Here is a 24,067-nt window from a genome sequence, read left to right on the forward strand (position 1 = left end):
TGCACTAAAATATACAAAAAAATTAGCCAGGCATGGTGGCAGGTGCCTGTAATTCCAGCTACTCAGGAGGTTGAGGTAGCAGAATCGCTTGAACCCAGGAGGCGGAGGTTGCAGTGAGCCAAGACTGTGCCAGTATACACCAGCCTAGGCTACAAGAGTAAGACTCCATCTTAAGAAAAAAAAAATTTGATAGATACAGCAATGTCCTTCTTCTTGCCCTCAAACAATAACAATTCAGGTAGAAAAAAAAGGGTTCTGAAATTTGGTAGCACAAGAGAGATTTTCATTTCTAATTCTTCCTATAGACATTTCCCTCTCGTATAAATTATATTTTGAATCGTTATATTGACACGACAAGTGATTTAACATATACTGCTGTGTAACTTTAGTTCTATATAAAACTTATTTTAAAATAAAAACAGTGGGCATAATAAAAAGTAAAAAGATTAAAAGTAAAGTGGGATGAATGGTTTACAGGCATGAGCTCTTTCCCAGATGTTCCACTTCTGAAATTCTATGATTTTATGAGCTAAGCTCATATGGGATTTCCTAAAATAGGACAAAATTCAACCATTTTAAAGTAAATGGAACATAAAAAGCCTTTCCACTAAGCTTCTTGTCATTCCTATTTAATTCTATATTTTCGGCAAGTTTTGATACCTATAGAAAAGAAAGTAAGCTTTGTTTAAATACAAATCCATTTTCTTGGAATATATGACATACACAACGTAGGACTGCCTTTGCAGGGCCAGGGCCAGATACTCTACGTAGGCCCTTTAACAAGGACTTCCTGTTACCAACCAGCTCCAATGAGAATAATCTTCCTTTAAGGAACAGGCGTCTAACAGGCAGAACCGGATTCTCCAGGTGTGAAATAAGCAATCTATTCTCACTTGCTGTTAACAGCAGAAGTACAGCTTTATCTCTTATTTGACTTCATTATTTGGCTTTCAATTAACAAGATGAAAACTATACAGATATTAGCCTGTGATCTGTAAGACAGAGATTTAGATAACTTATTCAAAAACATTACATGAGATGATATTCAGATTTTCTCTCAAAGGCAGGATTCCAACACCGCAGGTGGAAAGTCAACAAAAGGAACAAGACAGAAAGGTAAATAAATGACTCTTTTTTTGTACTTTTTAATGTGAAATATCCATAGACTGAAATCTGGCTATACTGTGACATTTAAAAATATAATGTCACATATAAAGTACATATAATGTACTTTGATATTTTATGGTATTCCTTTGGCACCAAGATTATTTTCTAATTTTTGAAATTTGGGAAGATTCTAGTAAACAACAGAGAAGCAATTAAGACCACTGTAGCAACTTATCTCAGATTTGTAAGGTTATACTTATGTGTAACCTACAATGAGGGTTACTAGTTTCGCTCAGATTGAGACAGGGGTACTGGACTGATTTGTTCACATATATTCCTGACAGGCTGACTGGGATTTGGGTAGAAAGCTCCTGGAAACAGGCACCTATAATGACAATCAACGTTAGAGAAAAGAAAACTTTTTTATGTCTTTTAAAAAGTTCTCATTTTAGAAATACTAGAAAGTCAGATGTAAAAACAAATCTAAAATTCTTTCTTTTATAGACAGACTATAAATTAACCATACTACTGTGCTTACTTTACAAAACACGCCTATATGTAACTCTGAAAAGCAGCTTATATCCAAATTTTACACTAAGTATAACCTTACAAATCTGAGATATGTTGCTACAGTGGTCTTAATTGCTTCTCTGCTGTTTACTAGAATCTTCCCAAATTTCAAAAATTAGAAAATAATCTTGGTGCCAAAGGACTACCATAAAATATCAAAGTACTCACTAACCTTTATAATATTTCAACTTGTACATTAAAAATACTTCAGTTGTACCATTTAACATAAATGTTACATTGAATTGATAGTTTGAAAAATTTAAATCAGCATCATTTAAATACAACACATGTAGGTAAGTTAGATACTTTCAAAGTTATAATTGTTACCATGTTAGAATTTAACAAATATTCCACTTCAAATCAAAATGGTAATGACTTACTTTTATATGTATTTTAAAGGTGGACTTGAGAATTGGCCACTTAATACCTAGGGCACATTATTTTCATAGCTTTACAGTTTTAAATGTAATATAAAAATCATTTTAGGTATGTACAGCTTACTTGAATCAGAAGTAAAATTTCAAAAATTATACGTCTTATATTTAAACAAAAATGACCTTAATATTGTTAAACAAGTTAATTCAATAACTTATTTACACTAAATAAAAAGTAGAAAAAAAGCACTTAAAGTCTACATTGCTAAAACAGTCAGATAATTCAAAATTAGACAATATATGCAATTGGTAATTTTTTTTAGTCTTTAGAAACTACTATTTTGCCCTCATTTAAGTAGGCAAAGAGGTTAATATTACAATAAGATCCTCTGTTTTCACTTACACTAGAGAAATGTCACAGGTTGACTCCACATACAAAAGCAAAGAATACTCTATTTTCCCTTAGGTAAAAACCGGTCATATGTCTTGAAATATGTTGTGTAATCATTATAATAACTATCAAAAGAAATGGCTTACTTTTTAAAAAATCTATACATACATTAAGTATCTATCCTAGGGCATAGTTCTTAAAGCATGAGGTAATTGTTACTCATGTTTCTGTTTCTCGGGATTTTCAGTGTCGGGAATAGGGTGGAGAGTCTTTGATCTGATGAAAGTACCAGCTTACTTTTCTAGTTCCCAGAACAAGTTGTCAAAGTCGTTAGTGTTATGAGTTAGTGTGCTTTTTTCAAATATCATGTTTAAACTCATAGATACAGTTCTTGCTCATAAAATTCAAGTGTATAGAAATGCTGTAGGTTAAACATACTAAATCATGATTCATATTTGTATATAACTCTTCCAACATAAGAAAATAAAGTACAGAAAATAGTAATCTCATCAGTTCCACCTAGTCTGAGCAATTAAATGACTCGCAACTATGAGCTTCATCTTTCATGCTTATATGAACCCCAAGTTTTAAACTCTAATGTGCTTATTTGTCTCACTTTGCCTAATATTCCAATTGATAAAAAATTAAGATCAATAATTTAAATTGGTTAGTTACACATATACTTATGAGTATGCTAATACTAGAAAATGCAATTAATATACAGCATGTAAACACATTTGAGTACCTATCGTTAAGTCAGTTTCTGCACAGATGAACAAGGATTTGGGGAAACATTCTAAATTATGTGAATTCTGTAAAGATAAGCAACTATGACTTTCAGTCAAAATGCACAGATACAGAAGTTACTCCCTCTTCCTCTAAACATACAGAATTTGATATAACCGTAAGTTTAAAAAGACAAATTTTAAAACAACTTCACTAAATTTTGGAGTAAAAAACGGAAGTTTTCAGGTGCCAAAGATGATGAAGAAACACACTTAAAGCCAAAGTGAAGAGCAGTCATTAAAGCTAATCCCACTGGGCAAATACTTGACCTTAGAGCTGAGGTTTAGAGTTTGTTGCATTACAGGGAACTAACACTGAGTTTCCCAGATGAAGCAGTTAACTAGGAATGAAACAACACCATCTGTGTAAGAAGACAGAAATAACTCTGCTCATTTGCCCAGGATTACAGCAGGAATGAGATATCCACGTACACGACGAAAATCACTAGAGAAAAATAAGGCCTATATTATACTAGCTGTGCTACAATGGGCAACTACATTGTGTGGGTAGCGACAATCACAAAAACAGCCTCAACGTATCCGTAACTTATCTCATTGGGGAGTTATACAAGAATGATCTTAGTGTCTTGACACAGTATAATATATACAAGTTACACCGAAGAATTTCACTAAATATACTTGCCCATCTCCAACAGAGTGGCCACCAGTCAGTGGCCACAGCAAACATAGAAATTTACCCTTGCAAAACTAGAAATAGCCTAATAATGTAAGACTCTTTCGCATAAATATTCTCCAAATGTTCAAAAGAAATACAGGCACAGGGGCTGGGTGCAGTGGCTCATGTCTGTAATCCCAGCACTGTGGGAGGCCGAGGCAGGTGGATCATGAGGTCAAGTGATCCAGACCATCCTGGACAACATAGTGAAACCCCGTCTCTACTAAAATACAAGCACTAGCTGGGCATGGTGGCACGTGCCTGTAGTCCCAGCTACTAAGGAGGCTGAGGCAGGAGAACTGCTTGAACCCGGGATGCAGAGGTTGCAGTGAGCTGAGAACGCACCACTGCATTCCAGCCTGGTGCCTGGCAAAAGAGCGAGACTCTGTCTCAAAAAAAAAGAAATACAAGCATATAGGATCCATAAACAAGACAAACACAGTGTAAACTTTATAGCTCGCTTTCGTATCATTTATATAATACGCACGTCATGGTATGTAACACTGAAAGGAAACCTGATTCTATTTCCATGTTTTGCCTTTAATATCAATAATGTATAGAGATCTAAAAAAAGGAGAATATTTTCTTATTTTGGGCTTATATATTTATTAAGACTAATAAGCTCACACCAGTTAGAATGGCAAACATTAAAAAATCTGGAGACAACAGATGCTGGAGAGGATGTGGAGAAATAGGAACACTTTACCCTGTTGGTGGGAGTGCAAATTAGTTCAACCATTGTGGATGACAGTGTGGAGATTCCTCAAGGACCTAGAAACAGAAATTCCATTTGACCCAGCAATCCCATTACTGGGCATATATCCAAAGGATTATACATCATTCTGTTATAAACATGCATGCAGATGTATGTACGCTGTGGCACTGCTTACAAAAGCAAAGACCTGGAACCAACCCAAATGGCCATCAATGGACTAGACAGGGAAAATGTGGCACATATACACCATGGAATGCTATGCAGTCATAAAAAACGATGAGTTAGTGTCCTTTGTAGGGACATGGATGAATCTGGAAACCATCATTCTCAGCAAATTGACACAAGAACAGAAAATCAAACACCGCATGTTCTCACTCATAGGTGGGTATTGAGCAGTGAGAACACATGGACACAGGGAGGGGAACACCACACAGCGGGGCCTGTCAGGGGTTGCGGGGAGTAGGGGAGGGACAGCAGTGGGTGGGAGGATTGGGGAGGGATAACATTAGGAGAAACACCTAATGTAGAAGACAGGGGATGGATGCAGCAAACCACCACGGCACGTGTATAACTAGGTAACAAACCTGCACATTCTGCACATGTACCCCAGAACTTAAAAGTATAATAAAAAAATTAATAAAGGCTATATTAATATATTTTAAAGGCTTTCTTAAAGTACCTTTTATTCAAATATAAAAGTGTGGTGCTTGTTCAGGGAATTATATTACATGGATAAAAGTTCAGGAAAAGACAACCTTTATATAGGTCAAGCTCAAATATCCTGGTTTCCAAAATCAGTGGCAGTAAAATACACCTTCTCAACGGCACTTGAGAGGAAAATTCATCTTGCCAAAGTCCTGTGTACACTATGCTCCAATATCAGTTTGAAACCGTCTATTACCTAAAATATTTTAAAACTATGATGCTTTAGAAAAAGGCTTTGATTACTTTATTTCTACTTTTCAAAAAATGAGGCTGCATGCGCTGGCTCACACCTATAATCCCAAATCTTTGGGAGGCTGAGGTGGGATGAACGCTTGAGCCCAGGACTTCAAGATCAGCCTGGGCAACGTAGCGAGACCTAATCATTACAAAAAAATTTTTTTTAAATCAGCCAAGCACATTAACATGCAACTGTAGCCCCAGGTACTCAGAAGGCTGAGGAGGAAGGACCGCTTCAGAGTGGAAGGAAGAGGCTTCAGTGAGCCACAGTTGAGCCACTGTGCTCCATCCTGGGTGACAGAGTGAGACCCCATCTGAAAAATAAAACAAAAACACACACCAAAAAAAGAAGAGAGATCTATCGAGTCATAAAATAGAAGGAGTTGTTACAGGAACTGTTCCAAACCATGAAACCAAAGAGAAATTCAAGACGTTGTAGTTCTTGGGGAATGTGAAAATTAAAGATTGTTAAAAGCTACTGAGCCACTGAATAAATACTGGACTTAAATCTCAGGAATACAAAATCAAAATCTGTTTTGTTTGATGTCACTTTCTCTCTCCTCTGAACTTCTAACACTGTCACTCTTTTATCCTATGTTTACAGGGGTGCAAGTCAGTTTAAAAACAGTAATGCTGGGGAGGAAGGCAGCAAACCACACTGCCATGTGTGTACCTATGCAACAATCTTACATGTTCTTCACATGTACCCAAAACCTAAAATGCAATAAAAAAATAATAAATAATAAAAATAATGCAGCAACTAGCACTTCAGCTACACTGCAGCTTTAAGAATTCATTGTCAAGGTAGAAGGATCCCTTGAGGCCAGGAATTCAAGACCCGCCTGGTTAAGAGTGAGATCCTTTCTCTATTAACTGATTAATTAATTATTTTTTTAAAAAGAATTCACAGTGACAAACTAGTACAAGAGAAGGAAACAGAAATCTGGTTAGATGATTCTGACCAAGCAGAAGAAAATGTAAGAATCCCAATCTCCATGTGGTACCAAGGATAAAATTCAGTATTTCTTAGATATTTTCTGTAAACATGAATCTGAGAGATCCAAATTCTTTTTTTTCTCCTATAGTGTAAAGTGATCAATTTGGTCTGATTATATTAAAAATCCTAACAAAGCTTTAAACAACAAAATTATTTTAGATCCTATATGCTGTATTATCTCCTGCTAATTTTTTTCTTTTAAATATAGTATTAGTAACATAACACAGTATTTGATATAAATAAACCTTATTTGTGTTTATTTCACTAGGATAACTAATTTCTACTCAATAGACAGTAGGGGAAAGAGAACAGATTTGCAATCAAGTAGACATGTCTAAATGTAAGCTCTGCCACTTTTTAGTTGTGTGGCCTTAGGCAAGTCACTTTAAAATTCTTATTTGGACGCTGGCTATCTTGGTTTGCACTGTCTCTCTAATTTTCTAAATGTCCAAAAGGCAATGAAAATAATTCAAAGAAAATGGAAAAAAGGAAGTTCTTAAAGAAATTATTTTTTTCAAAAAAGCAAACCTTAAATACATGAGTTTCTTTCTGTTTTGTTTTGTTTTGAGACGGAGTTTCGCTCTTGTTACCCAGGCTGGAGTGCAATGGCGCCATCTCAGCTCACCGCAACCTCCGCCTCCTGGGTTCAGGCAATTCTCCTGCCTCAGCCTCCCGAGTAGCTGGGACTACAGGCGCGCACCACCGTGCCCAGCTAATTTTTGTATTTTAAGTAGAGACGGGGTTTCACCATGTTAACCAGGATGGTCTCGATCTCTTGACCTCGTGATCCACCCGCCTCGGCCTCCCAAAGTGCTGGGATTACAGGCGTGAGCCACCGCGCCAGTCCAAATACATGAGTTTCCAGGCTGAAAAAACGAACTAAATGTTTAGCAAATATATGTATCAAGACTAACCCCAGATTATATTATTGTGAAATTTCAGAACAACAGGAATATAGAAAAAAAACGGTCAAGAATTTCATGAAAGGAAATATAAAAACAGATCTATAAAATATCAGAAAACAGAGGGCAGAATATTCAGGGGCAACAAAACTAGAAGACACAGTAAAAAAAAACTGTCAAAATTTTGAGAGAATGTAAGTTCCAACTGAAAATTATATCCATAGAAAATACAGTATTCAAGTTTAGGACAGAATAAAAATACTTTCAGTAATGCATATTATCATCGCATTTACATTTTGAAAAGAAGCTATGGTACACCCCCAAATCAAGGACATAAACCAAGAAAGGCGAGGAACTAGAAATTAAGAGAGAATATAAAAGAGGAAAAAAATCTAATACAATCAGGTTACGTTAGAGCTCCAGGAAAGGAGCCTGAAAAGACCAATAAGGTGAAATAAAACAAAAATATATATATTCTATATTTAAAGGTATCAAGAGGATATTCTTTTTTTTGTATTTTTAAAAAATCTTTATTGAAATATAATTAGTATATCATGAAATTCATGCATTTATTTATTTATCATTATTCTTTAAGCTCTGGGTACTCGTGCAGAACGTGCAGGTTTGTTACATAGACACATGTCATGGTGGTTTGCTGCACCTGTCAACCTGTTATCTACATTAGGTATTTCTCCTAATGCTAGCCCTCCCCTAGCCTCCCTACCCCCAACAGGCACCCCTGACAGGCACACCCTGACAGGCCCCAGTGTCTGATGTTACCCTCCCTGTGTCCATGTATTCTCATTGTTCAGCTCCCCCTTATGAGTGAGAACATGCAGTGTTTGGTTTTCTGTTCTTGTGTTAATTTGCTGATGAGGATGCTGGTTTCCAGCTTCATCCATGTCCCTGCAAAGGACACAAACTCATCCTTTTTTATGGCTGCATAGTATTCTATGGTGTATATGTGTCATATTTTCTTTATCGAGTCTCTGACTGATGGGTATTGGGGTTGGTTCCAAGTCTTCACTATTGGGAACAGTGCCCCAATAACCATACGTGTGCATATGTCTTTATAGCAGAATGATTTCTAATACTTTGTGTATATGCCCAGTAATGGGATTGCTGGGTCAAATGGTATTTCTAGTTCTAGATCCTTGAGGATCCATACTGTCTACCAAAATGGTTGAACTAACTTACACTCCCACCAACAGTGTAAAAGCATTCCTATTTCTCCACAGCATCAAGAGGATATTTTCTTTTTCTTTTTTTTTTTTTTGAGATGGAGTTTCGCTCTTGTTACCCAGGCTGGAGTGCAATGGCGCAATCTCGGCTCACCGCAACCTCCGTCTCCTGGGTTCAGGCAATTCTCCTGCCTCAGCCTCCTGAGTAGCTGGGATTACAGGCACGCGCCACCATGCCCAGCTAATTTTTTGTATCTTTAGTAGAGACGGGGTTTCACCATGTTGACTAGAATGGTCTCAATCTCTGGACCTCGTGATACACCCGCCTTGGCCTCCCAAAGTGCTGGGATTACAGGCATGAGCCACTGCACCCAGGGACAAGAGGATATTTTCAATTCAATTCAGTTTTAGAATGAATTAGTGACGCATATGTACAAAATTAACCAGGTGAAAAACACTGGTAATTAATAATTTTAAATACATATATATATATATATATTTATTGCACTTTTAGGTTCTGGGGTACACGTGCAGAACACACAGGATTGCTGCATAGGTACCTACATGGCAATGTGGTTTGCTGCCTCCATCCCCCCGTCACCTATATCTGGCATTTCTCCCCATGTTATCCCTCCCCAACCTCCCTATCCTCTGCTGTTCCTCCCCTATTACCCCCCAACAAACCCCAGTGTGTGATACTCCCCTCCCTGTGTCCATGTGTTCTCATCATTCAACACCCGCCTAAGAGTGAGAACATGCGGTATTTGATTTTCTGTTCTTGTGTCAGTTTGCTGAGCATGATGGTTTCCAGATTCATCCATGTCCCTACAAAGGTTACAAACTCATCATTTTCTATGGCTGCCTAGTATTCCATGGTGTATATGTACCACATTTTCCTTGTCCAGTCTATCATCCATGGCCATTTGGGTTGGTTCCAGGTCTTTGCAACTGTAAACAGTGCCACAATGAACATACATGTGCATGTGTCTTTATAACAGAATGATTTATAATTCTTTGGATATATACCCAGTAATGGGATTGCTGGATCAAAGGGAATTTCTATTTCTAGGTCCTTGAAGAATCGCCACACTGTCTTCCACAATGGTTGAACTGATTTACAGTCCCACTAACAGTGTAAAAGTGTTCCTATTTTTCCACATCCTCACCAGCACGTGTTGTCTCCGGATTTTTTAATGATCGCCACTCTAACAGTGTAAGATGATATCTCAATGTGAATTCTGATTTGCATTTCTCTAATGACCAGTGATGATAAGCATTTTTTCATAGGTTTGTTGGCCTCATAAATGTCTTCTTTTGAAGTGTCTGTTCATATCCTTCGCTGACTTTTCAATGTTTTTTTTTTTTTTTTCTTGTAAATCTGTTTTAGTTCTTTGTAGATTCTGGATATTAGCCCTTTGTCAGATGGGTAGATTGCAAAAATTTTTTCCCATTCTGTTAGTTGCCGGTTCATTCTAATGATTGTTTCTTTTGCTGTACAGAGGCTCTGGAGTTTAATTAGATCCCATTTGTCTATTTTGGCTTTTGTTGCCATTGCTTTTGATGTTTTAGTCATGAAGTCCTTGCCTATGCCTATGTCCTGAATGGTTTTGCCTAGGTTTTCTTCTAGGGTTTTATGGTGTTAGGTCTTATGTTAAGACTTTAATCCATCTGGAGTTAATTTTAGTGTAAGGCGTCAGGAAGGGGTCCAGTTTCTGCTTTCTGCACATGGCTAGCCAGTTTTCCCAACTGACTGTTTAATTCCCATTTATTACATAGGAAATCCTTTCCCCATTACTTGCTTTTGTCAGGTTTGTCAAAGATCAGAGGGTTGTAAATGTGTGGCATTTCCTCCGAGGCCTCTGTTCTGTTCCATTGGTCATATCTCTGTTTTGGTAACAGTACCATGCTGTTTTGATTACTGTAGCCTTGTAGTATAGTTTGAAGTCAGGTAGTGTGATGCCTCCAGCTTTGTTCTTTTTGCTTAGAATTGACTTGTCTATGTGGGCTCTCTTTTGGTTCCACATGAAATTTAAGGTGTTTTTTTCCAGTTCTGTGAAGAAGGTCATTGGTAGCTTGATGGGGATAGCACTGGATCTGTAAATAACTTTGGGCAGTATGGCCGTTTTCACAATATTAATTATTCCTAACCATGAGCATGGAATGTTTCTCCACCTGTTTGTGTCCTCTTTTATTTCCTTGAGCAGTGGTTTGTAGTTCCCCTTGAAGAAGTCCTTTACATCCTTTGTTAGTTGTATTCCTAGGTATTTTATTCTCTTTGTAGCAATTGTGAATGGCAGTTCCGTCTTGATTTGGCTCTCTTTAAGTCTGTTATTGCTGTATAGGAATGCTTGTGATTTCTGCACATTGATTTTGTGTCCTGAGACTTTGCTGAAGTTGCTTATCAGTTTTAAGAGATTTTGGGCTGAGATGATGGGGTCTTCTAAATATATAATAATGTCGTCTGCAAATAGAGACAATTTGACTTCCTCCTTTCCTAATTGAATATGCTTTATTTCTTTTTCTTGCCTGATTGCTCTGGCTAGAACTTCCATATAGTATTGGAATTTTTTTAAAAAAATTATATGTTATATATTTCTTGATCTATGTGGTAGTTACATGGATGTGTTAACTTTGTGAAAAATCATCATACTATACATTTATGTTCTGGGCACTTTCTGTGTATGTATAAATATGTCAATAAAAAGTTTTCTTAAATATATTCATTTTCTATACCCATTGAAAAAAACTAAAAAATAATTTTAAAAATTATTTGATAAAGGAGATATAGCCATAGTACCTTAAGTCACTCAGATATAAATAATAGTTGAGTAGTCATAATAATGTAAAGACAAAATATTGATTAACCAAAATTTGTGATTTAACTGTATTAAGAGGGGGAAACTGAGGGAAGAATTAAATCCATGTCTTCCACAGAAGAAATTCAATATAATAACTGAAACCAAAAAAGCCGCCGGGCACAGTGGCTCACACCTGTAATCCCAGCACTTTGGGAGGCTGAGGCCGGGGAATCACTTGAGGTCAGGAGTTCGAGACCAGCCTAGCCAACATGGTAAAACCCTGTCTCTACTAAAAATACAATAATTAGCTGAGTGTGGTAGCGGATGCCTGTAATCCCAGGTACTTGGGAGGCTGAAGCAGGAGAATCACTTGAACCCAGGAGCAGACTGAAGTGAGCTGAGGTCGCAGCATTGCACTCCAGCCTGGGTGACAAGACTGAAACTCTTTTCTCAAACAAAATTAAATAAAACCGAAAAAGCAAAAATACCTACACAAGCAAATTACCTAGAAGTAGGAGTTTCGAAGCAACATATAGCTAAGGAGCTGAAAATGACTGCCTTTATGATTGCCTTTAAGGAATGGAGAATTCGAAAGGGAGATATGGTAGGACAGGCAAGGGTCAAATATATATCTTTATAAGCCTGGACATGATTTCACTTATTAACCTGTGCAAATGTATTACTAATTTGAGGGAAAAATAACATTTTTTAAAAGTTTATGGCTATATTAAATGCAACATGATATCTTCAACACTTTGGGGAAGAATTGATTTTAAACATCAATATGGTAATACTAGAGCTTATAAATTAGAAGTCATAAATACCACTAAACCAAAAAATGAGCACTAAGAAGCTAAACAAGATAAATTATTAAGCCAACTTACTTTAACGTCAAATTTTCTTTATACTGAAGGGAAGACTAGTTCTTACCGGATATATATAATAAATCATGGGTGATAATCCTGCTTTCATAAAGTTGCCACATGGTAAAAAGTTTTCACAATTACTTCCCAATGGTTTTATGTGTCTTTAAGTATCTATACCAGCACAATCATCAAATATCTTATACAATATTTGGCCGGGCATGGTGGCTCATGCCTGTAATCCAGCACCTTGGGAGGCTGCGGTAGGCCGATTATTTGAGGTCAGGAGCTTAAGACCAGCCTGGCCAACATAGTAAAACTCTATCTCTACTAAAAATACAAAAAATTAGCTGGGCATGGTGATGGGCACCTGTAATCTCAGACATATGGGAGGCTGAGGCGGGGAGAATCGCTTTGAACCCAGGAGGTGGAGATTGCAGTGAGCCGAGATTGTGACACTCTGCACTCCAGCCTGGGTGACAGAGTAAGACCCTGTCTCTCTTTCTCTCTCTCTCCATATATGTGTGTGTGTGTGTGTGTGTGTGTGTGTATGTGTGTGTATATATGTGTGTATAAATATGTGTGTGTGTATATATATATATTTTACAATATTAAACACAAAAGACAAAAACAACTTTTTTAACACCTAAAATTGGCAATTCTTTGTACATTGCCTTCTAATATTCCTCCTGACTAATCTTCCTTTCATAAATGTTCCAGGTTTAGCATCATTCCTAGCTTATTTTTTTCCTTGGATCTAAAAAAAAAAAATCACACACACACTAGCTTTGGTTAGCCCTGCTCAAGCTAGAGAAACTGTTCCTTGTAGTAGAATACAGACAATAAAATCATGCAGGGGGTGGGATATGGAATCTCTTTCCAGCTTAGAAGTTCCTTATTTACATAAACTGCACTGACTAAACTTTTTCACCTTGACTACAGCAAATCAGTGGCAAAAACAAAACATGATCAGCTATTTCTTTTTTTTTTGTTTTTGAGACGGAGTTTCGCTCGTTACCCAGGCTGGATCAGCTCACCGCAACCTCCGTCTCCTGGGTTCAGGCAATTCTCCTGACTCAGCCTCCTGAGTAGCTGGGATTACAGGCATGCACCACCGTGCCCAGCTAATTTTTTGTATTTTTAGTAGACATGGGGTTTCACCATGTTGACCAGGATGGTCTTGATCTCTTGACCTCGTGATCCACCCGCCTCAGCCTCCCAAAGTCCTGGGATTACAGGCTTGAGCCACCGCGCCCGGCCTAGCTATTTCAATTATATATTTAAAATACGTAAAATAGCAGAATGCTCTGAGTGCATTTCAGCAACAAAAACTGGCTGTTAAATGTTACCCACCAGTACTTAAAATGCTCAGCAATATAGCTACATGGCAATAAATACGGTGAATGTTTCTGAGTAAACTTCTAGTACCTATAAAACACCTTTTGTAGATTTCTCCCTTGTGATCTGGCTCTTTTCCCAACCAGTTAACTGACCTAATTGCCTCTTTTCAGAACTTACCCTAGATGATCTCTCTACCACCACCGGAAGCTTCCTCTAGTAAAGCTACGCTATACTGTAGTAAGGTTACTGTGCTCTCGCGGGCTATACTATAGTAACACATGCTCTGCTATAGTACAGAGTTGAGTCCTTCGAACTATACTGCCAGAATCTCAATCCCAACTCTACCACTAGCTGACCACGTGGTTCCATTACTAAAGCTAAGATCTTAATTTCATTATCTACAAAATAGAGATCACAATAATACTTGTTTTTATAAAAACATACAACACACTTAGAACAGTGACTAGCACATATTAAGGGCTCAAGTAAATATTAATTATCAAGATCTCAACATGAAAACTCAAGCAACATGAGACTCATCAAGGTGCTGGGAAAGAACAAAGACCCTCTACTTTCTCCTCCCAATATTAACTCTGTGAGGTACCAGAATGAATAAAGACCCTTGACCTCACGGAGTTAACAGTGGCAGGAGAAAGTGGACAGTAAGTTAACACAAATAAGTAAAATACATGGTATGTTGAGCAGTGGAAAATGCAAAGAAGAATAAAGCTGGGAAGGGTCGGAGAGTGAAGAAACAGTACAGTCCTCGATACTGACCAAGAACGTCCTTACTGAGAGAGTGCCATTTCAGTAAGGACTGGGCTGGGAAAATGCGTCATGTACCATATGGGAATGAACACTTCCAGTGGCAAGGCCCTAAGGCCAGATGGTGCTGGATTTGTGTGAGAACCGCAAAGACAGTGAGACCGAAGCTGAGGAAGGGAGAGCTGCAGGAGATGAGGTCGGGGGGTAACAGGAGGGGTGAACTCGCTGCAGCGCTTTGTCGGCTCCAGTTTTTCCTCTAGAAGATAATGCCAAAGAAGGATTTCAGGCACCGGAATGACATGATGTGACTTACATTTTAACTGTGAGTGCTGTGTTAACAGAAGAGCTAAGGTTTGTGGCGGGGGCAGGATGGGGGTGGCCGCTGCAGAAAGGAACCAAGGAGAACACTTAGGAGACCACGACAACAATCCAGATTAAAAAATAACAGGGACCTGAACCAAGGACGTGGAGGAGGTAGCCAGATCCAAATACATTTTGAAAGAGACGCTGACAAGATTTGCTATGTTTGCATATGAAGTATAGAAAAAAAAAAAAAAGTCGAGAATTACTTCCGGCCAGGCACGGTGGCTTACACCTGCAATCCCAGCACTCTGGGAGGCCGAAGCAGGTGGTCACCTGATGTCAGAGGTTTGCAACCAGCCTGGCCAACATGGTGAAACCCCATCTCTACTAAAAATACAAAAATTAGCTGGGTGTGGTGGCGCATGCCTGTAATCCCAGCTACTCGGGAGGCTCAGGCAGAAGAATTGCTTGAACCCGGGAGGCAGAGGTTGCAGTGAGCCGAGACTACACCAGTGCACTCCAGCTTGGGGGACAGAGTGAGACCCTGTCTTAAAAGAAAAAGAAAAAAAAAAGGCTTCTGAGTCTCTGGCCTGAGCAACTGAAAAGACAGAGTTGCCAGAAAAGAGACGGGACAGTTTATGGATTCACAGGGAGATTATGAGCTCGTTTTGGACAGAGGCATTCAAACGCAGCTGTAGGCAGGTAGTTTTTTAACAGCAACCTAGACTGGAAATCCAAATTTAGGTCATCAGCTAGTGAACAGGATTTAATGCCATGAGACTGAAAACTGATGACAGATAAAAATTAGGACTAAGCCTAAATTAATCCAATATTTACAGGTGGGGGAGATAAGGAGTGGCCAGAAAATAGTGATAAAGAAAGGGCCAAAAAGGTAAGAGAAAAAAGCAGGAGAAATACTTTGCCTCAAAATGTTTCAAGAAATGATTGTGTTACGTACTGATGAGTTAAAACCATCAAGTCCCACTGCTTCTAGTTCCAAAAATATGTACTGATGGTTCTCATGTACTTCATCTCTATCATTAAAGTCTCTTCTGTGAACTACTCCCACTCCCTCCCCAAAAAACTATTCTCTATATAGAAAGCAACATCTTAGGGCCGGGCGTGGTGGCTCAAGCCTGTAATCTTAGCACTCTGGGAGGACAAGGCGGGCAGATGGCTTAAGCCCAGGAGTTCAAGACCAGCCTGGACAACATAAGGAGACCCTGTTTCAGCTTAAAAATTTTTTTAATTATATATAAATATATATATATAAATAAATCATGACAATATCCTATTTCTGTTGGGCCTGGAATAAAATCTAAAGCCCTTCCTTTGGCCCGTGAGCCCTTTATAACCTGGTCCATGCCCACCTTTCTGACTTCCTTACTCCCACATCACTCCTCTCATTCCTTTCTACCTACACTCACTTTGTTCTTACGCGATAACTGTGTTCCTAAAACATACCTGTCGCATTCGCTGCCTCGGTACCTCGACTCCTATACCTACAATACACTCTCTTGGCTCTTCATCTGCCTGGCTTCTCAACATGGAGTCTCACAGCTTGAGTATCTGCTTAGAGAGACCCTGCCTGATTGTTGTATCAAAACCTAAAATTGTCTCATTTATCTTTTAAATTGTAGATTGTCCTTCCCTCCCTAAATTATAAATTCCTCAAGGACAGGGATTGTTAAATATATACTACACAGCATTAAAAACTTTACATATTAGTAGACTTCAATGATTATTTCACAAAATGTCTGTCTTTCAAAACCAAAGGAATATTACCAGGATATTGGTTTAACTTTTACCCAAAACAGGCCTCATTTCTGTAACATGCCTGACTGAAGTCATCATTCGAGAACATCTTGAAAATCTCCAGTGATGGCAAATTCAACACCCCATGAAGCAGCTCATTTCATCTTGGCAGCCAGACTTGTTTAAAAAGTCTCCTTTACACTGAATCAAACCTCTTTCCATGTAACTTCCACCCACTGCCCTCTGGAGTTATGCCAAGTCAGTCTAATCCCACTTGTATATACAGACCTTCGTGTTTTAGAAGATAGCTGCATACACGTCCTACATCTTCTCTTTTACACGACAAATACTGCCCTTTATTTCAATGAGTATCCATTAGGTATGGTTTTCCATTCTCATCCTTTCCAGGCTAGTTTGTTGATTCCTAATTTATGAATTTCCATCTCAAAATATGCTCAGAAGTTCACCGAGTTCCCCTCACCCCTGCGATTTACTCTGAATAGCGCAGAGTTGGCAGAGGTTACTTCGTCCAGACACCACACTACTATTTATAAAAGCACAATGGCTATTCTGATAGCTCCGACAGAAAGCTTACTGGGCTGGGAGCAGGCTCACACCTGTAATCCCAGCACTTTGGGAGGCTGAGGTGGGCAGATCACTTGAGGTCAGGAGTTCAAGACCAGCCTGGACAATATGGTGAAACCCCGTGTCTGCTAAAAACATAAAAATTAGCCGGGCGTGGTGGCGGGTGCCTGTAATCCCAGCTACTCAGGAGGCTGAGGCAGGAGAATCGCTTGAACCAGAGAGGCGGAAAGTGCAGTGAGCCTAGGTCGAACCATTGCACTCCAGCCTGGACAAGAGAACCAGACTCTGTCTCAAAAAATAAATAGAGCTTAATTAATATCTCCAGTACTTTCATAGACACTATCGTGGACCCAAGGGTCTTCTACTCTGTAGATATGAAGATATTCTTCTTATAACTAGAAATAGATGAAATATTTTACATCTATAAATATATTTTTGCTTTTGGTATAAAGTTCCACACTATTTTAATCTTTGAATCCCTACCCTGTACTTCAACACACTGAAGATCCCTTCACATTTTGTGCCATCGACACATCTGCTAAGTATGTCTCCTGTAACAAGGTCCAGGTTAATGAAACTGTTTCCACAAACGCATCAGACACGGAGTCCTACGGCGTAACAGAGTCACACTCAGAGACCTTGTTTTCTCCAGGTTATACGAATATCATATGTGGTCCAGTGAGCTACTTATCCTCCCAGCAGCCTCTTATCTTCAAAAACGTCATGAAAGACATTTCTAAAATCAAAATGCTCCGTGAAAATGGTATTTTATTAACTGCTTTTTATTCCATTCATTTTATATCAATGTATGTCATTACATATTATTTATATCATTGAATATAAATTATGCACATCGATTTGATTCTTATGGATAACCATCAACATAGGATGTGGTAAGTGTCAATATTATTACTCCCAAATAAGATTTTATATAAATATATCCTCATGTTTATAAAAGTAACACCTAATACAAATTGATATAAATTTTGTTCTAAGACAGTCTGGATATCTTTGCAGAAGAATGCTAAGAATGAGAAATCAGTGTAATCAAACCAATGTTTTCAAATATATGTAATAGGTTAAAAAAAAAACACTATGCCAAATAATGTTTATTCAGATGCGTCAGAAAACTTAAATTCAACGTTATCCATGTAGCTTAAAGTTCTCATATAAAATCTATACTGTCACTATAGTGATTTTAACTCAATGATGCATATTTAGCAAAACGAGTATTTTTTTAAATTATATTGGCCAAATTAACTGCAAACAGCATCTTTAGTTAGAAGGGCACTTTTGGCATCTGAAGATTAATCCTTTAAGTTGAAGGTATGGTCGAAAGCATTCTTCATTTTTAAAAAAAAACAACCTATCCTACGGCAGAGAGTATCATGACACTAAAGAACTTATTTTGAGCAACTGAGTCTGCATCACTGCTTTCGCACACAACTAAACGGCACTCACATGCAAAGGAACTTATAAATTATTTCATACTGCCTTCCCTATTTCAATGCTTTTTATGAGGAAACTCTTGCTGATTTTTCTAATAACCTCATTTGAGAAAACTAGAATTTCTGCTGGGATACAGACAGTTATGCGAAGTCAACTGCTACTGGGTAAAAATATCAAATTTCTACTTGTTCAAAACAATTGTTTTTGCTTCTTAGGAGGAAAGGGAAGATGAAAGACCGACTTCAAGAACTAAAGCAGAGAACAAAGGAAACTGAAGTCTCTAGAGATGGTCACGTATCAACTGCAGAAACAGAGGAACAAGGGCTGTTTCTGCAGCACGCTGTTATTTATGAAAGAGAGCCTGTAGCTGAGAGACACCTACATGAAATTCAGAGACTACAGGAAAGCATTAACAGTTTGACAGATAATGTTCAAAAATTTGGGCAGCAACAGAAAAGTCTGGTGGCTTCAATGAGAAGGTTTAGTCTACTTAAGAGAGAGTCTACCATTACAAAAGAGATAAAAATCCAAGCAGAATACATCAACAGAAGTTTGAATGATTTAGTGAAAGAAGTTAAAAAGTCAGAGGTTGAAAATGGTCCATCATCAGTGGTCACAAGGATACTGAAATCTCAGCACGCTGCAATGTTCCGCCATTTTCAGCAAACTATGTTTACATACAATGACACAATAGCAGCAAAGCAGGAGAAGTGCAAGACATTTATCTTCCGTCAGCTTGAAGTTGCTGGAAAAGACACGACGGAAGAAGAAGTAAATGATATGCTTCATCAAGGAAAATGGGAAGTTTTTAATGAAAGCCTGCTCACAGAAATCAGTATCACTAAAGCACAACTTTCAGAGATTGAACAGAGACACAAAGAACTTGTTAATTTAGAGAACCAAATGAAGGATTTAAGGGATCTTTTCATTCAGATATCTCTTTTAGTAGAGGAACAAGGAGAGAGCATAGACAACATTGAAATGACAGTGACTAGTACAAAGGAGTACGTCAACAATACTAAAGAGAAATTTGGACTAGCTGTCAAATACCAAAGAAGAAATCCTTGCAGGGTACTGTGCTGTTGGTGCTGTCCATGCTGTAGCTCAAAATAAAGAAGCATTAGGATAAAAGGTATCTCATAGTTCAGTGTCTCGTACCGTTTCTCTTCATCTCACAGATCCATTCACATACCTTTCATCACTTTAAGTCGTAATTCTCCCCTTTAACCCTAACCCAATAAAATTACAGAAACTTCTGTAGCTAGTTACATAAAACACACATTTATTTAATTAAAGTAAAAACAGTATGGTTACTGTCAACTTACAAGTTAACTACTAAAAATGAGCTGAATAATCTTAATTTTCTGGTCAGGTATCAAACTCTACATTACCCGTTTTTCTCACCTGTTAAGTAGTACCGAGGCAATCCATTTGGCTGATTTGAAAATATTTTGATAGTTAAGAATCATGCTACAACAAATCTAAACCAAACTAGAACCTTTATCAAATCTTGTCTCTTTTTGGAGTGCAGTGGTGTGATCCTGGCTCACTGCAACCTCTACCTTCCAGGATCAAGCTATTCCCGTGCCTCCGCCTTCTGAATTGCTGGGATTACAGGCGTGAACCACCATACTCGGCTAATTTTTGTATTTTTAGTAGAGAAGAGGTTTTGCCATATTGGCCAGCCTGGTCTCGAACTCCTGATCTCCAGTAATCCGCCCCCCATCAGCCTCCCAAAATATTGGAATTACAGGCATGAGCCACTGCTCTCGGCCCTTTATCAAATCTTTTATCCTCAGATAAGTTAACTCAATGCTTGACAGATCAGGGAAAACTCAACTACATACTTGAAGAATCTAATTAGCTACTGGAGCTGAATGTGGCTTAAGGAAAAAGAAGCTGAGTTAAGGCACTGTTTGAACTTGGGTCCATATAGGGCAATGTATTACAGATTGGCAGGTAAAGTCAAATTAAAGGCACCTGCATTCTTAAATATTTCGCCATGTCTTTATGATAATGCTATCCTATACTATGAGCTAGGGATACAGTCTAAATTCACACAGCACAGAGACGGAGTTTTGCAACTCACATTCTAGTGGAGAAAGCAGATAACAAATACAAAGATAGTGTTAAGTTCCGAGCAGAGACTTAAAATGAAAGGGCAAAGGGATGAGGGAGAGACTGCCGAGGGGTGAGTCTTTAGGTCCCGTAGTCGATGAAGACCTTTCTGAAATGTGAAATTTAAGCGAAGATCTGAATGAGTATAAGGGACGGTATATTCCTGGCATGGAAACAAACAGTACAAAGACCCTAAGGAGGGTATGGCTTACTCTGTGCAAAGAAAAGTAACAATCCAGCTAGGGCATAGTCGGAAAAAGGCAGTGAGATACGAGAGGAGGTTAAGAAAGGTCAGCAAAGGCTGGATTTAAGGTTTTGTAAGCCACGCAAAGAAGTCCGAAGTGTATACAATGTAATCAACAGGAGGCTCTCAGATTGTTCTAGACCCGATGGTAATATAACATAATTTACACTTGACATAGATCATTCTGTCTACTGTATGAAGAATGGGTTAGAATGGATTCGGGGGAGGTGAGTAAAGACAAGCACAGAGGTATAGAAAACAATCAGGTTAGCGCAGCAGGAAGAAAAGATGGAGGCTTGCGCTAGGATTACAGAGGAGGCGGTGCCGGTGGCAGCAGCGAGAGAACACTAAAGATGAATCAAGCACTCAGTGCCCTCGTCACTGCTCCAGTAATTTCAGAGTGGATGAAGTACGAAGTCGACACTATAATTACAATTTTACCAGTATGAACATGAGGTGCAATGAAATTAAGCAACCTGTTCCAGGTCACAGAAACTGCACGTGGTGAACTGGGATACGAACCCAGGCAGTCTGACTCCAGAGCCAGCTCTTAACCATTCTCTTACTACATACTATACAGTAGTGATGGGGAAAAAATCAGATTCACTTCTGATAGATTTAAGAAGTAGAATTACAGAATACTGATTAGATGACGACGTCGTGTACTGAGATGGGAAAAGACAGAAACTCCTCACATAAGAAAGTGGAGGATACTGTGCAAGAGCAGAAAGAGGTGGAATCTGAAGCAGAAAGAGAGAAGCTGGACTGGGTAGGAAGAGAAACGCTTCTTCCGCACTGCAGAAGAAAAGGCGGGGTTAGGAAGAAAAGCACACTGGGTAAAATTACTCAACTATTTCCTTAAAGAATTCAGGCAAAAACTGAAAGTACAGTGAGGTTAAGGGAGAAGAGAGAGAGGACAAGGAGGGAAACTGCCATTTTGAGAGAACAGCAAACATTCTAAGAAAGATATGAAGACAACCAGGAAGTTACCATAACTTTAATGTGAGATCAGCCGTCAGTCATGCATTACTAATCTATCATGTTTGGCATGTGGGTGCTGGCACAGAATGCGTAGATAACTCGGTCTAACCAAGATGGTGGCTCCTCCACATGCGTACAATGAAAGAAAATATGTCAAGAGAGCTTGGGAGTATTTGAAGTGACTGAATTTTATATGTAAAATATCTATTTCATAAACACTACAAAATAATTTTTAATTTATAAAACATCACAAAATTGAAGAGCTTTCTATTGTGTCAATCATCAAGCATTACTAGAGAAAAAGATGTTTCACATATCGCAGCTTCAAATGTTTAACATTATTAAAAAAAGACAAACTTAAAAGATGATACAACTCCACAGCTGCGTAGTAACAAGCAACTATCTCTCTGCTGTTCCTTCTAAAATGTTTTCTACAGCCGTAGTGATACTTGTTTATAATTGCCCCTAAACTGCTCAGCGTGAAAGCTGGTAATATTGAGTACGAGTTAATATTCCTCTGTACAATCACATCCAGATGAATCTGTAAAATATTTTAGCATTTTATATTTGCACATAGTGCTTTTAAAGCAAGACTTGAGCACAAAACAGATCAGGAAATAATGTATCAGAAACCATTTTCATTGTTCCGTTTCCAAACCAATTAGTATCACCCTAACCTAAACAAAAAAGATAACATGCTGATTAGTTGTGAGAATTGTTTATATTTTATTTACACACTTATTAGACATTAAAAGTAGATATTTTTTCTTAAAATAATAACCTTGAGGGGGAAAAAAACCTTAAAAGAGGTGAAGGCACAATATTGCAATATTGGAAGTATGGAATAATAAAAATAAAAATCACTCTGAGCACTAAAGCTCATCTTCGTAACTATTACTCTTTGTCATTTTCTGTAATTATAAGCTTCACAGAGCTTCAGTTCATAAGATGAAATACTCTGAAAGTGGCTCTCCTAATTCATCTACATCTGGACACAGTATATTATCAATAGTAGCAATATTCATACCCACCATCGCATTTACAGAACACTAGTGAAATGCTGCACTAGAGGCTTGAGAGGATTTAAATGCATTATTTGGAATTCACATAACAAGACAGGTATTATGACAAACGCAGACATAAAAGCTTAGAAAGATGAAGTAACCTACCCAAGGCCTTTTGGACATACACTGTCTCCTATACTAGTAGTTCTCAGTTTTTGCTATGAATCAGAATGATTTGGAGGACATGTGGGGGGAAAATCTCCGAAGCATTTATGGTCTCACCCTCAAAAATTCTGAAGGTCTAGGCTGATGCTGATGCAGGTGGTTCATGGACAACATCTTGCTGCCTAGTAACCGGCCAAAGAGTTATTTTCTGTGTTTTGTTCTTAACTAGATTGAAGTGATAGGGGAGGCAGGGATGGGAACTTCTGCAGGCTCCAAGGGCTTAAATTACCTGCAAAATCAATCAGCTGAGGAGCTTTACTGTCAACTACAGCTGTTATGAAGCTGAATGCCAGTAAGAGACAAAAGGAATCATTCAGTAAGGACGTCTGGAGAAGAGTCAGCAGTGTAAGTAAACGACATTAATGAGCATGACAGTGGTAAGGCTCCAATGAAACCAGAGAAATCTTAAGCCAATGGGTCTTATAAATTCAATAAGTAGGGCTTTCAGAGGGTGAAATTAGTCAGCAAGGGACTCACCGCTCTATCTCATTCTATCTAAGGATCAACTGATTTTGTGACACGGGCAGACCATAATTCCATATTGATGGGTCTCCAGCGTTCTAAAACAGGACTCAGACTCTCCTTTTATTATTTAAATGTCTAATGTGATAAAAGTATGTTGCAGTCAATGTCTGATAACCGTAATAGGATAACCATAACCTATTTAACTTCTCCTGGGCACTTACAATGAAGAATATGACTAAAAGAAACTTGCAAACGAACATTCTGCTGTAATACCACCTAGAAGGAAGGTGAGTCAAATAAGCATAAAAAGGTTGGAACCAAAAAAAGAAATCCCATGTTGAAAAAGTAGTAATTAAAGCCTGGGTATTGTCTCTCCTAATATGGAAACTCACTGACAGGGTTTTTCACCTTTTTAATCATAAACTTCTTTAGAATCTGCTCACAAGAAAAACGCACGCACACTTGGAATTGCGTGTATGATTTCAGAGGGCCTTGAGAGGGCATTCATGGTGCAAAGACCGTGGGTCAAGA

At 38.3% G+C, this 24,067-nt stretch overlaps 2 protein-coding genes across 9 annotated transcripts in view; one reads left to right on the plus strand and one right to left on the minus strand.

The window, feature by feature from the left end:
* Positions 1-24,067, minus strand: part of ARL13B (ARF like GTPase 13B) — an 82,309-nt gene that overhangs the window by 24,263 nt on the left and 33,979 nt on the right. The window lies entirely within an intron of this gene.
* Positions 881-23,866, plus strand: STX19 (syntaxin 19). The gene is made up of 2 exons (XM_002761300.6): positions 881-1,116; positions 18,715-23,866. The coding sequence occupies exon 2, from the start codon at positions 18,728-18,730 to the stop codon at positions 19,610-19,612; it is 885 nt and encodes a 294-aa protein (XP_002761346.3). The 5' UTR covers positions 881-1,116; positions 18,715-18,727; the 3' UTR covers positions 19,613-23,866.

This window comes from Callithrix jacchus, chromosome 21 (genome assembly GCF_049354715.1).
Source record: "Callithrix jacchus isolate 240 chromosome 21, calJac240_pri, whole genome shotgun sequence".
NCBI classification, from domain to species: domain Eukaryota; kingdom Metazoa; phylum Chordata; class Mammalia; order Primates; family Cebidae; genus Callithrix; species Callithrix jacchus.

Bases quoted from the DNA above. Each gene is read 5' to 3' on its own strand.
- STX19 (XM_002761300.6), top strand. From the start codon at position 18,728: ATGAAAGACCGACTTCAAGAACTAAAGCAGAGAACAAAGGAAACTGAA.